General features: G+C 37.0%; 1 protein-coding gene across 4 annotated transcripts in view; it reads right to left on the bottom strand.

Annotated features, from left to right (window-relative positions):
* Positions 1-15,196, bottom strand: part of LOC120525687 (kelch-like protein 29) — an 810,846-nt gene that overhangs the window by 60,140 nt on the left and 735,510 nt on the right. For all 4 annotated transcript variants that reach the window (XM_039748201.1, XM_039748199.1, XM_039748200.1 and 1 more), the window contains 2 exons: positions 12,343-12,525; positions 7,870-8,050 (listed from right to left, as the gene is read on the bottom strand). In XM_039748201.1, coding sequence (XP_039604135.1) covers positions 7,870-8,050; positions 12,343-12,525 — 364 coding nt within the window. The remainder of the gene's footprint in view (positions 1-7,869; positions 8,051-12,342; positions 12,526-15,196) is intronic.

Genomic DNA, 15,196 nt, shown 5'->3' with positions numbered 1-15,196 from the left:
AAAACTTGCACTACAACTGTAACACTGCACAACCCAAGCCACATTATTAACCATTTGCACAATCTACACTATATGTACATGTTTATTATACTTATGCTTTCATACTGTATAATTTAATTACTTTTTATATTATTATTACTGTTATTTTATAATTTTATAGGAAAATAAGTTTATGGAGGATTTGCACATTAAATCTCATTGTACTATACAATGACAATAAAGGAATTAAGTTCAATTCAATAGAAGACAGCACATATTTACATGCTCTTGGAGCTGTGTGATTTCATTTTTATGATGAAATCCATTAAAGTATGAATATTAAATTTTACAGATAAATCGATATCTTCATTTAAATAATGTATACTGTTAATAATTAAACATGTGATGGTGCAGTGGTAGTGATGAGCTGGCACCCCATCCAGGGATTGTTCCTGCCTTGCGCTTGATGCTTGCTAGGACTGGCGTGATTCTGAATGGATGGATGGAATAATTAAATATGCATAACAACGATTTTTCAATGTTCTATAAAAGTTTTGAAGAATCTGTGTTCTAAGCTTACAGCTGATTTTAAATTTGTTACAGAGCTCGTTGTGTGGTGAATGGTTACATGGAGAAAGAAAACAAAAGACAGGAGTTGGGGGTTGGTACGTTTGACAGAGACAGTAATGCTGCATTAAATTATTCCATTCTGGGTCGCGCGTCCTACCACTGAACCACAGTGCCCCCCCACATGTTTAATATATGCTTTAGTGCATTTCATCATGAAAATGATATCAAGTATAGTTCTTACTATTCTAAAATGTTCAGAGAGTTGTAATATCATGAATGTAATGTATTCTGTTTGGCGATCACTGCCTACGCGCTCTTGTTGGCGTAAGGGAAAGCCAGTTTAAGAAGCACATAGTGATTAATGACTGGGTCAGGGAACACATGCAATATGAAGCATATAGCATCCTACTTTAGCTATGATGTGATTTGAAAAACTCTAGTACATTAAAGTTTATGATGTTCTATGTTAATGACAAAATAAACTATAAGATTAAAATGGAAATATCAAGATTTAAAGTCTAAATTTTACCTTGTTTTCTTCACTGTGTCCCTAATTACTTTTTCTTTTCTCTGTGCCCTAATACAGTTCCATATGACATTCTGACGGTGGACTACAACTCACCTTTTCACCTCAACTGACATCTGACTGCTTTTTTATTTTGGGCACTGTGCAGCTTTCTGAACTTGAAATTTTGAGTGTCACTACATCAATTTCCTTTTGTTGCTCATACCACTGCCTAAGCCACCAAAAAGTAGGTTTTTCCTTGCCTTCACTTCACTGAGTAGGACCCCACTTTGCATTTGCTTAACTTTTTTATTTTCTCCTGTGCTTTTGCCATTGGCTTTTCACAAAATCTTGAACGTAAGTTAAGGGGCTATTTATATTGATTTGCATATTCAAAGGGGTGTAATTCTGGAAGGAGTTGGGATGGGGTGGCAGGCATGTAAAAGTGAGTTACATTTCACGCAGACCGGGATTTATGGAGCAGAAGTGTGTGGAAGTTGGCATGCACACAGTTTTGTGCATCTGAATTTTTGTGTGAGTACGTACATTTCCACTTTTGTGTGTGCACCATGTTTTAGTGTGAATTCTATGCGCGGATTGTCTTTCCCTAACTTTTAAGCATCTAAAAACACTTACATGTTTTGCTGTATTTATTTTAGCAGAAATCCCAGTCTGTACTTTCTAAGGCGTTGCCAACCTTAAACTCGTGTGTGACCTTTAAAAGCAGTTGCACTTCATTGTCTGTCTGCACAAAGAAATCCATTTTGCATGCTTGTCATTCTTTTAGCATTTTGATTTTCTTTGGTTTGCTCCACAAACAAAAGTTGCTCAAAGCTGATAAACGATAAAGATTTAGCTGTTTCTGTGGTGGGCTGACACCCTGCCCGGGGTTTGTTTCCTGCCTTGCGTCCTGTGTTGGCTAGGACTGGCTCCAGCAGACCCCCATGACCCTGTAGTTAGGATATAGCGGGTTGGATAATGGATGGATGGATTTAGCTGTTTTGTGCAATTCAAATGGATCATAGACTTTTAGAAAAAAATCTTACAATGTTATTGCGGACAAAAAACAAAAAGTGTTTTCAAATGTATCGGAGTTAATGTGGACCCGCCTTAGACCCAATGCCTAACTTAGTCCGCACATTCAGATGTGAGAGAGAAACCGGAACAAATGAAGTCCATCTAGACACAGGGAAAACATGTAACCACCACACAGGCAGCCACAAGATTTGGAGCCATGAGATAGAATTCCTAACAGCTGTACCAGCATGTTCCTGATCATTGATCGGAAATTAAACACACAACCTCCTTTTGGCGGTTTGGGACAAAGGATGAAGTTAGTGGTTAGGAGAGAAATTACTAACAAATGTGGTGTTGTCATCACTACTGTCCTGGTGAAAAACACAGAAGAAGAAGTTAACCCTGGTGTGTGTGGGTGTGTGTTTGCTTTACTTTGAATAATTCTATGGTGTAGTCCCACATATCTAGTTATCCAGCTCTTTCAGTTTTTTATACAAATCAGATAGAAACCAGAAGAAACAATTCAGGTTCTGGTTCAATACTTGTAAATGAAGTTTACAATCTTTAGGATTAAAATAAAATTAATAATAATAATTCATCTGTCATTGTTAGATAGACAACAACTCAAATAAATTGTCTAAACGCAAAGGGACTAAATGAAAATATTTATGTAGTAGTACTGTAGTGTTGATATTGTCATATGTACAGAGAGGAGAGATAAAGTCTTACTTGCGTATCCAACTGACATGCAACACATCACCACTCTCTGGTGCCAGGACAGCGGAATATATTAAAATACAGAATATTGTTTGATTTAACTTAATGGAAACATTACTGTTTAATGCAGAAAATAAAAAAAAAATAATAATGAGACCACATAATGGCTACAAAGATAAACATTTAATATATAATTCTGTTATGAAATTAAAGTCTACAAAAGAAGTTCATATTCTTATGAAGAAACCAGACAAAAAAAAACTTTACGGGAGTTGTGTTGCTTTTATTTAGCAAAAATATCTGCCAGTGGAGTAAGCATAATTTACTTGTTAAGATTTCTTAAAGTAAGCTAAATAATCAAATACAAATTTTTTGATAAGTCAATAATTTTTACAATAAGGAAAACAAGATTTAATGTCATGATAGAAATACTTTTCACTTGCTTAGATTGCATTTTTTGCAGTGAAGGGATGTACATAAATTGGAATAAAAGTAGAAAAGTAGACACTTCAGCTTGATGGGAGAAACCGAGATCTGTCGATTTTGTGAACACTGCTCCACATGCAGTTTGCAAACATAAAAGTGCACTCTGACACTTTCCTGTTCTCCTTCTGAATGTGACGCATTGCACTTTGTTGCTTTGTCTGTTTAAATAAAGTGCCTTTTATCACTTTAGGCTGCAGTGAGTCGAAGTGCCAGCCGGTTACCGGTGACTACAGAGACTTAGCCGTCAGACCCTACAGTTAACCTAAGAATTCCTAATAATGTTCTCTCAACACCATCTTGTGGGTGGAAAAAGACAGCAAATTGTTAAAAGAATATGTGGCAGTTTAACTTGCAAAAAACATAAATGCAGAGAATCCAAAATTTTTATACAACACAATTCTGTTTTTCTTTCAACTATCCAAAGTAGGCGCAAGTCATTATAAACAGCAGGTTTTCTATCTCTCATTTTGTCATCTTGACTAGATATGCCAGTTAGTGACTATGTGAAGTACAGTGCAGCGTGTCCCTTCTCCCACTGTGTACCTATTAATTCCTGCCATTACTGCATGACACTTGCCTTCATGCTCACTTGACAAATACTAGGCTGCGTGTGGAGCGGAGGAGATCACTGGGTGCATTTAAAATGAGTTTAAGAACAGAGATATTGTCCCACTGCAGAAATAATAAATAAAGCATCTCATCAGCAGGCAACAATACCAACTTGGTAAAAGGTTACTGCAGCCTACAACAAAAAACACTGCACGGCACACAAAAAGGCGAGGACAAATCTGTATCCTGAAAAGACTTTCAACGGCAGTGTGCCCTGTATCTGGACCGCTTTCTGGTTACTGCATGAAAATTATTTTAAGCATAAATTATGACTTTTTTTTTTTACATATTTATCTTTTTGTTCTTTTTTTACATATATATGTTCTTTTTTTTTTAACTGTGAAGTGATTGTACTGAATTCCATCAAATTACCTAATTTTTCTTGATAATAGACATTCCACTCATTTCAATAGCATGTAAGAAATGTACATTTTTACTGGAAAGATAGTCTAGAAAATATTTTATGGTGGTCACCAATATGATCAAGTTTTCATTTAATTTATTTTATACTCCTCTCATTGTTTTAGTTCTTGCCTTCCTAATAATTATTTCCAGGGCCTTTGCTATTGTTTGAAAAATCTTCTACATGACCGATTGTCAGTTTGTTGTTGTTCATGTCACATAGGACCAAAGGGTCCGGTTACTCTGCTTAGAGTTGGTGTGGTGCACCACAAAGCATGAAGATCATTCTTTAAAAGCCCTCATTAATAAGCAATTTCAAACTACAGATCTAGTAAAGTTTACTATGATATATGGGCTGAAAGTCATAGGATTTACATTAAATATTTAGATCACATCCCATTCAGCAAAAACTGTTCTGTTTTAATTGAGATCAATGCTTATTTTGTCCCACATACAAACATTACATTACTTTGGTATCTGTAAATGTTCAGGCATATTTCTGACTTCCTGACAGGGCACATTTGGGGTGGAGCTTATGAGGGCTGTGTCCTGTTGGCAATGATGAGCAAACACAACACAATGGCTAACTTAACAGGAGACATAGTGATTCTGAAAAACAGGTACTGTGACCTAAATCCTCAGGAAATAAGATCAAGCAGGAATTTCAGTAAGAAAATAAATAGAAATGGCTTATTGTATTTAACACAAACACAAATATTGTAGAGGTGGAAAAAGTTGCTTTAACTTGATCTGCAGAAGGAAAAAATGAGATGTTCATTTCATATTGAAATTAACGTTGGAAAATTTGCATTTTGGCTGTTATCCTTCAGCAGTTTTAAACAGTCCAAGTGTAATGTTTTTAGAGCTTGTACTTTTAAACAAAGAATAACTTTCACCCTTCTTCTTCCTATCTTCTTAAATTTATGCACTGTAATGGAGTTAGGCTTGAACACCTGGTTGAAAAAACAAAGCTGACAGATATGTGTCTGCAGTTGTGGGTGACACCATATGCTTGCTCTCTCCGAGATGATTCATATTCATTACTTTCATTGAGTACTTCGACTGCCATGAGGCACTGAAATGCATTGCTGTTATTTCTTTATCAAGACAAAAGTTTTAAAGATTGAAAATGCTGCATCCAAAATGTGATTTCAAACTTTGTATTAAGTTTCTAAAGCAGAATTAACAGACCTTTTTATTTTTAATAACTTCATGTACTGTGATTGGGTTGCTGTTATCATTTATTAACCGACCTTATCCATTCTGAGACACCACTTCTGGAAGACAATGCCCAATGTATTTGTGTTTAGATAGCGTGGGATATAACAGCCTTGCTTCCATCTTATATTTTCTATTCTTTATTTTTGTTGTACATAATCAAGTTTGGGGACAGTGTCTAGATCTTCTGCAACATGAACCTAGAAAACTGAGCTCAACATCCAGACCCAGGTGGTGTCTATGTGCAGTCTGCATGTTCTAACTGGGTCTCTCTGTGGCTTTAACCCACAGCCTCAGAGACATGCAGATTAGACTAACTGGTAAATCCAGATTGACTGTGTTGGCAAGTATACCAGGGCCCTGTGATGGACAATGTCCTGTCCATATTCAGGCACTAAAAAAAAGATAAAAAGATCATAGGTCCAGTTTTCACTGTGGTGGCTAAGTCAGACTTCCTTCAAAAACAGAAGTTTGGAAAAAGTGTGGAGCTATCCCTTCAAAAATAATGTGACACAGATACCAAAAAGTATCTCCAGTGTTGCTTCTATTAATTATCATTATGTGGAGATGGGAAAATCATGCTAACCACCAAACACTGATTTTTTTTTATATAATGTAATATAAAGCTGCAGTATAAAAGTAAATACAGGGTGGACTTTCCTGTAAAGAGCACCTGCGGCATGCCACTTTCACCCAAAACATTATGATTCACTGCTTTCTTTTCTGAGTTGTCGGCACACAATCTTTAAGTAGATCAATTTGTAGTAAGAAAAAAACAAAATCTTCAGAATATAGTGCTATTTTGGGCCCCTTCCACCCAACTCTCCATTGCTTTTAGTCCATCATCTGATCCTCTTTACATTATGTATACACTTTGGTGAAGTTACACCATTGTAACCCTTCCTCACACACTCTGCACCTTTTGAAGGCTGTAATACTCAGGACTTTGGACCTACCAGTCTGAGCAAGGGACTCCATGAATTTTTTTACAAATGATATGGAGTCACTATTCTGTACTTCCCATTTTATTCAACCAAATATAAACCTTTCCTAGCTGCAAGGATTTGACTGCCTTGGCTGCTAAGAGTCCTAGAGACCATGTTGAAGGCGATGTATACTGTAATAGCTCTGGTGGAAGAAAGCAGTTAGTGGGTACGCTTTAAGAAGTGTACTACTAGTAGATGAGACCACTGGTACACTGACGTCTGGGACTGCAGCTACATGACAATCCACTAATGATCTGGCAAATGTTACCAAAACCACCCATCATAAAAAGAGAGGCTGTTCACTGGGTCCTGCCATCTTTAAATACCACCACCTCTTTAATGCAGATACCTTTGATCACAACTGCAAAAGTACCTTTGAGAGCTTTTGTCAGTGTGAAATGGCCCAGCACTAGCTGAGGCACAACTATTATCACAGCATGGAAAAAATAGTCTGATCTTGTGCCAGCTGTCTAAGAGCCAGAGACCAAACAGCCCAGAGTGGTGTAAAAAAAAAAAAAAAAACAGAAATTCATGTTATCAAAGTACCCCAGATCAGCATCTACCTGCAGCCTCCCTCACTGGGAATGCAAAACATATTCATGGACTTGTCTGGGTCACTGGGGGCTGTAAATTGGCTGGGTGCAGATACTTGCATAAGGGGGCCCACAAAAACTTGAACCAAATAATTCACAATGCCTTAATATTAGAAAGAACATGATAATTTACAAATACTTTCTGCTATTGCACTGCACTATAAAGCCACACTTTAGATGATGTCTCTGTTCATTAGCAAATCAAACATTATGCCCAAGGACATTCACATGTGTACATAAATGGATACTTGGAAAAAGACAAACAAAATGGTGCACATGCTTAAAATGCAATTGAATAAATGCTTCTCATTATGCTAAGCTTTGTAATATTTTAAATATCTTGCTTTGGGACCGCCATTCAACTGTAAAGTAATCAACAGACCACTCTGTATCAGCTGCTTCTCAGTCTGATTTGTGAAACTAGAATTGCCAATGAGTTTCCAGGCCGTGTGAGCTCAGCCTTGGGAAAGAAACTGATTGAAAACATAATCCTGAGTATAAGTGATTTCATGGTTGTGAGCGTGAAACTGAAAGGAAGATGAACAGGGACTGCAAAAAAAAAAATAAGGTTGGTCATATCTGCCCTGGTGTTAGAAACAAACAAGAAATGTGAAATAGTTCTTGGTTTCCTATTAAAAAATGGTGCCTACATAACAGAAAGGAACATTGCTTAGGTGCCATAATGTGATTCCCTTGAAGAGTACCTTCTGTGAACTATAACATAAAGAGAAATAAAAATATGAACTCAATCCGAGTATGCACAAGACTATTTTCAAGAAAGCTATACCTTTCAACATGATCCAAATTTCCAGCGACACCAAGGCCTCCTATTGTGTAGAGCTTTCCATCCAAAACCAGACTGTTGTGCCGACACCGTGGGACAGTCATTCGAGATACAAGATTCCAGTTATCAAGCAGCGACATGTAGCACCAGACATCAGCAAGTGTGACACCAGACTCCATGCCACCTAGATCAGGAAGAAAGAAAGAACTGAAATGAGCTCTAAACAAGTCAGTCTACACTTTAAGCAATGGGTGGTGTCCTACCACAAATAGGCATTTGTGAAGCCTTACATAGAGATAGGCCACCTAATATCAGAAATAAAATTACAGCACACTAACAGAGATAAGTTGAGGAAACTACTTTCAGGGTAACATTAAGAGCCAACATCTGTGCAGTTTAAAACAAAACAAAAACAACACAAAGTACTTACAATATACTCAAACGTTATACACTATAAAATGAGCAACAGGTGTGATGCAAGGATGCACCAATTTTCACAGAGTGGTGGAAGAGTATATAGAGTGTTATTGAAGTGTTGTACGCTAAGCACAGTTTCATTGGCCAAGGATGACAGGCCAGCCTCTTCATGTGTTGGCAGTTGCAGTATAAATTGAATCCAAATATCTAACTGAGTTGTAAAATTGGCTTCCTATTAAGTTTAATGTGCCTTGATGAGGAAGACTAAAACTGATTTAAAGTGGTTTGATAAATTTCAATTTACTGGTGGTGTGAAGGACGTGCCTTTTAAACAACTGAGAGCTTTAAGAGTGTCAGAAAATTTCCAAACGGCTGTACATAATCTACACGGATTCATTCATTTTTTGACTGATTTATTTTTTCCCAAGTCAATCCATCCAACTATTCACACTACCCTTTTCAAAACTGTCACATTCTCACCCTAAGATATTCAATGTATGATGGGGAAAGACAAATTCAGTCAAGTGGTCCAGCTTTGAATTCCCCGGTTCAAATTGAAATGGTGTGTCACTTTGTGATGTACAGCACATAACATAACCCACTAGGTTTTTCATGTAAGAATATACCCTATGCCATCATACACTATTCACATAAACAACAAGCAGTGCTACTTATTACATAAAAATACAAATTAAAAGAATTTCCAAACAAGAATGAATGCCTTATTTAGAAAATCCAGACTCAAAGTGATCCTCCACTGCTATACAATACTTACAACAAAATTTTAAAATACTCCCTATAAGAATCACAAAATCACCAACATTAATCATAGTACTGATCTATGATTTTATACAGCTAACTGAAAACGTTCATTCAACAGCTGTTAGAGGACAGAGAAAAGCTGTGCAGCTATAAATGGAGGAACACAGCAGTGGAAGAGTCAATACAAATGATGGACTAGGCAGAGCCTGAGACCAAAATAAGAGCGGACATGCCAGGTGAAGGCTACTGCAACGGGAGGCCCATGTGAGTGCACAGCTTCGGTTACTCAAAGCCATTCCTCCCTTGGCTCTGGACAGCTGAATGTGTCACTTTGCACTTCTTGATACTGTCACTGCTCGACTTTCAGGTATCATTAACTGAATATGAATCTCTCTCTGGAAGCCTCTGATGACATTACTGCATTACTAGAAGACAGTATGCCGGTTAGATTTATATGACAAAATGGAGCTGAAGGCTTGTATGTTTAAGAGTTACAAAATAAGCAAGCTTTTCACATGGAGAGTTATTAACTCTCATCTTAATATCTTTAAAAGCGTACACAGGATAGTGTCTTCCAAAATGGGCTAAGGGTGTTTATAATATAAGCTGAAATAAAATTAAAGTGCAGACATTTTGTTTGACTGTGGGCTTCAGAACATTTTAGTTTTACATCTAAGGTTTAAAGAAAGATTTACAATGATGGGAATTGGCAGCTGTCTACAGCCACACTATGGAGGTCTTACTATATTTTGGTGGGGAGAGGCTGAACAAAAAGAAACACATTTTGGTAAAGCAAGTAGGGAGCTGCCTGTAAAGACAGAGAGATGTTGGTTAAAGGAAACTCTGGTTTATACTGAATAGTCATTCTCGGTCACCTGGGACAGCCACGTGTCTCATCTCTAATTTAGGTCTCCTGATTGTCAGGCAGTTCAAAAATGACAAATTTTTGGAAAGTGAACAACGCAGTATATTTAACCACAAATTCCATCAGTTCTTTTCAAACTAGACAAGATCTGACTGATCTGATGTACTAGAAGTACTATATGTAAATATGCTCACCTGCCACACAGCTTAGCCATGTCTGCAGAATGACAGATCACTTCAAGAACCTCTCTGGTTAAATATAATTTCTTTTGTACTGGAAAACCTGATTCAATTGGATGTGTGACAAAATGTTCAAACTGTTATCAAAATATACCATTACATTCCATTTTAATGTAAATCACAGCATTACAAAAGTGGAACTTGTTATAGCCTTATCAATTTCTCCTTGGATGTTCTGTGCTGGTCAATCCAAGACTGGATTTTGAGTGTTTGGAAACTCTCCTGGCAGAAGCAGGCAACCTTAAAAAAAGATGCCAGTCTACTGTGGGGAAAAACATCATCACACTCAAAGTCAATGATCAGGCCAACATGTCCCTGAATTGTGATGCAAAATTAGTGCACTGGAACTGAACAGAGATGGCCATGTGGAGGACATGCCAACTCCACCCAACTAGTAATACTACAAGCAATACCATATTTAACGAGCAGAAAATGTCAAAACACAATGAAAGTTTAAAACTAACAGAATTCTTGCATGATCTGCTGTTCGGGCACTTGAGTGGCTTCCGCTTGTGTTCACATTCTTCTGAGCACACCAGTGGTGTTTATCCTTCACATTCTCTACATTGCATTCTGCAGAAGTACAGCTGCAGATATCCAGCTTATGTTTAAAAAAAATGGTCAGTGACTGATCTTCCCAGTAAAAGAAATATCTAGGAATTAACCAGAGAAGTTGGGTAATCATCAGTTTATGAAATGAAGATCTCTGCTTTTAGACTAATCTGAAGTAAAGAGTAACAGCAAGTACAGATTGTATGGTAACTACTAGAGCGCTCCACTTCCTTACTCTGTGAGGCTGAGCACACTTTACATTCCACTAGAGTTTAAACTTTAGTGAACCCTAAAGTGCATGTAACCATGAAAGAGTCTATACAACAAGAAGAACGCACACACAGTCATTCAGCCAGCCATCCATAGACTTATTTACAGTATTGTTCGATACTGTTGGTGTTTATTCCACCAAAATCAGAAGCACAGTCTTATTTAATAAGCATACAGAATTAATCTCTTGGACAGGCTTAAAAGAAAACATATTTCTGTCCTGTTACAAGTCAGGTATGAACCATGTCTGTCAACTTCCAATTGCTGGCAACATGATGACCTAGTAAAGCATTTCTAGGGTGTCATAACAAGCAAATTCAAGACTAAATGGTGGATGCTCTAAGGCCGCAAAGCCTAGCTGCTGGATTGTTTCAAGCTCAAGGGTAACAGGGGACTTGTGATTGTCACACATTAACAGAAACATCTCTGGAGAGTTTCCTCGCACTTACTCTGAAACGCCAACTTCAGCTTTTCACGCATCATTTCACTGTAATGTGCAGTGTTTATCGTCACACATTTTTACTAGAAATGCTTTAGAGTTACTAACTCAGCAGAAGTACATGCTGTTCTCTTGAGATGTACAGTATATAGCAAAACAATGCTGAGTCCACCCTGCTGGTAAAAGACATCTGAACAGGAGGTGACACGTTTTCAACAACTGTATATGACATTCAGCAGCTGGGTCAATTTCATAAGGGGACTTTTCAGACATTATATAACATCATCATATAACATACATTCAGTAAACAGAAGCCATTCCTTTTACAATTCTATAGCTAAACATTTTGTCTTTGGCATAGACACTTTAGCCTGTACTGCATGTAATGTAGTTTATAGTGCCTGCCATTCAGAAGTCACATGATGTGCATTCACCAGACTCCTGCAGGTTTACACACAAATGATGAAGTTATAAGTGATGAAGCCATGACCTCGGAGGCAATCAAGCAGCACAGGAAACAGACAAATTTAAGCTAATGACATATAATAGTCATCTTGGTCTATGTGGGGGAATGTGGTTTTCTGTGTACTTGCTTTATAAAAATGCACTTTCGGGTGAATTATTTACACATCTTTTTCCTTTTTGTGCTGAACCTAAATATGTCAATCTTATTGACAGCTACAAGCTTCATTAATGCACAAATGCATTTATCGACATGAATAAATCATTAAAAAGTAAACATATGAAAATATTTTTAAAGGCTTTAGACTTTAAGGTAAAAAATCAATTAAGCCACAGGGCACCTCATTACAAAAGAATCAAACAAAAGCATCTGAGGGTCAAAAGTATAGAAATGAGAAGAAAAAAATTAGACCTTAAGATGTATTTTTTGATGAATAGGTACAAAGAAATGTGCAGAAAGGAAAGGTTACCTGACAGATAGATGTTGTCCCCCGCTGAGATGACACTAAAAAACTCTCTGTCATAGAAGGGCAGGCTGGCTAACGGGTACCACTTGTTGGTCTGCGGATTAAAGCAGGTGACTGCTGTCAGGGCTCGCTGATTCATTCCAATTATCTGCCGACCTCCAACCAGAACAATCACCTCTGCTACACCTGCAAGAACACAACAGAAAGGGAGAGTGTTAATTGTCCAGCGCTGCTGACAAGCCAAGATAAATGAGCGCAATATCCTAGAAATGCCACCTGCTTACCGGGTATAAGGGATAAGCATACACCCGAGAGAAAACTGTAGTGGTGCTTTTGGCTTCAAACATACACCTTTCTGTGAAAAATAGACAGTGTGTCCTAAATCCACTAGCTCACATAATTTATAATAATGAAAAAGAGGTCAGAGGAAAAAAAAAAAAAAAAAGAAGTGGGTGTTATATCCTCAAACAAGGCACAGCAGACATCACAGTGAAAGACAGGTACACTCAAAAATGCCCAGAAAGTAACATTTAGGCAGAAAATGTGTAAAACTACAGAAGCAAAAAATCAACAAAGACACATAAAAAGTAAAAATGAAATGATGCCAAAATTTACCATTGTGTCGCATTTGGCCAGAATAATGTTTTATTTACTTCTAGGATCTGGTGGAGAAATAACTTATAATAATTGTACTATTGTGAAATTTTACAATAACAAAACTAAACAAAATTCCCAAGGGAATGTACTTTCATGTCCCTAATATTCACACTGTATTCAAGCATATGTGTCTAGCAACAGTTTTAGTACAATATAAAAAAAGGAAAAGTATAGAATGCCTCAAAAAAAGAACTGGCTTTGGGGGAGCCTAGGAAAAGGATTTAGGTGTCACATAGGTGCTTACATGTTTTCCTTTTCCACCCTTAGGAAAGAGGACTGCAAACTGGTAGAAGAACAATCACCTCACCTCAAGCCCCATCTCTGTAGCCCAAAGTCCAGTCTCTTTCCTTAAAAACCCAAAGGACATGGAATAGTCATCAAGCAAAGGACTAGCAGTGTAAAATACACATCCATAGCATCACAACAATCTGCCGTTCTTTTTCAATCTTTTTGCTTTACTAAAAATATCTACAGGGGGATCTTATCTTAAATCTTTAATATAATGTGTGCTGAAAGGTAAATGTTTGCATTAGATATTCCTATGTTAGAAATTTATTAACATAGATAATGCATCAGATTGACACACTAGCTTAAATGTTCCTGTTTCCTAAGAATCACTGATCAAGTACATTTATTTACTTTCTCACTTTATTAACTGGAATGATATGCTGTTCAGCACCACATACGTGCTTTGGCCAAGTTTACCTTACTTCATATTACGAAAGACTTGCATCACGATTACCACCACAATCTTTTATAAGAAAAACATTTTCTCTATATATAGATACAATTCATATATACATACATACAGTATATATCATATACACATATATAATATATATACCTGTAAATGCAAGTCTGACTCACTCACTCACTAACTAACTATATCCTGTTTAGCTAAAAAGCTGAAACTTGGTAAGATTGTACATCTAGGCCAGTAGGTATTCGCTAACTTGATATATCAATATTTTGGGATAACGCCCAAACACAACAGAAATACTAAATATGCCAAATTTTCAAAAACACTTTGATCAATTTGATTGAAACCTATTAGCTTACCCATGTTTTTTTCTTTTGTTGATAATAATACTGCTGTGAGATGGCTATGCGAACAAGCCATGTGCATGCTTGACATAGCACTGAGATGGGTCTTACCAGTTTACGCAAATGAAAGCCATCAGCATAAGCGATGAGTGGGGTACACAAAGAGCGGCACAGATCAATAGGGTAAACATATGAGTGAAGGAGGGGAATTGTCCTGCACTGGAAAAAGAGACAAGATCATGTTTGGCAGGTGGAGTGAGCTGTGAACTGGAATGGGGAGTACTTTGACAAAGCTCAAGGAAGGCTTGGTTAGCAAACACACTATAAAACTCAAGTGTTTGTACCACATAATGGGGCGATGCTTCACTAGAAGCAAACAGGGAGCAAGAGAGAAGGCACAGATGAAGTGGTGTTCTCAGGCCTAAAATAAGCTGGTAGTGACAATGTCCTATGGTCATTTTAAATTGTAGTGCAGCTTATTTATGGGGTGAATCACAGCTTGAAAAGAGAGGGGGTGGACACTGTACTTAGTTCACTATATTGTTTTCTTTTTATCTGTTCTTTTCTGTACAAGCCTTACTTGTCCCCTCCCCTGTTTTGAGCTTTATTCCTTCCTGAAAACTTCTTCCCCTGGTTCTCTACATTTGAGTCTCTTGTGTCTTCTTTCCTCTTCACTACAATACACTTAAAGGGAGACAACAGACCCAAAATTAAAAGTGTTTAAGTCATTGAATAGGCCCTACAAAGTTATAGCCTGTAAATTTCATTTCTATTCATAATAAGTAAAACACGATTCAGTGCTAAAACTTAATTGTCTGGTTTAAGCTTTCGGAGTATATCTTTTTTAATACAAATGAAAAAAGAAACTCCAAAAAAAAAACCAGAAGCTTAAAAATACATGACCAAAAAGGCAAAAAGAAATGGATTAGTGAACAACATAAACAAATTAAAATTATAAACATTTAATAATGATAATAATATATACTCAAGTTTCAATCAAAATTCAATAGAATATAGTTTCCTGTAAAATTGTGTGCTGCAATGGCCATCAACAAAAGTCAAGTCAGACACTAGGAAAGGCAGGTTAGTTACATCGATCTGCTGATACATCTGATTAACTGATGGCACTGTCTTAAAAAACTTCCTGGGTTAAGCT

The sequence above is a fragment of the Polypterus senegalus genome, chromosome 3 (assembly GCF_016835505.1).
Source record: "Polypterus senegalus isolate Bchr_013 chromosome 3, ASM1683550v1, whole genome shotgun sequence".
Lineage (NCBI taxonomy): Eukaryota > Metazoa > Chordata > Cladistia > Polypteriformes > Polypteridae > Polypterus > Polypterus senegalus.
Note: the sequence above shows the minus strand (reverse complement) of the source record. Positions and strands in the feature narration are given on the sequence as shown.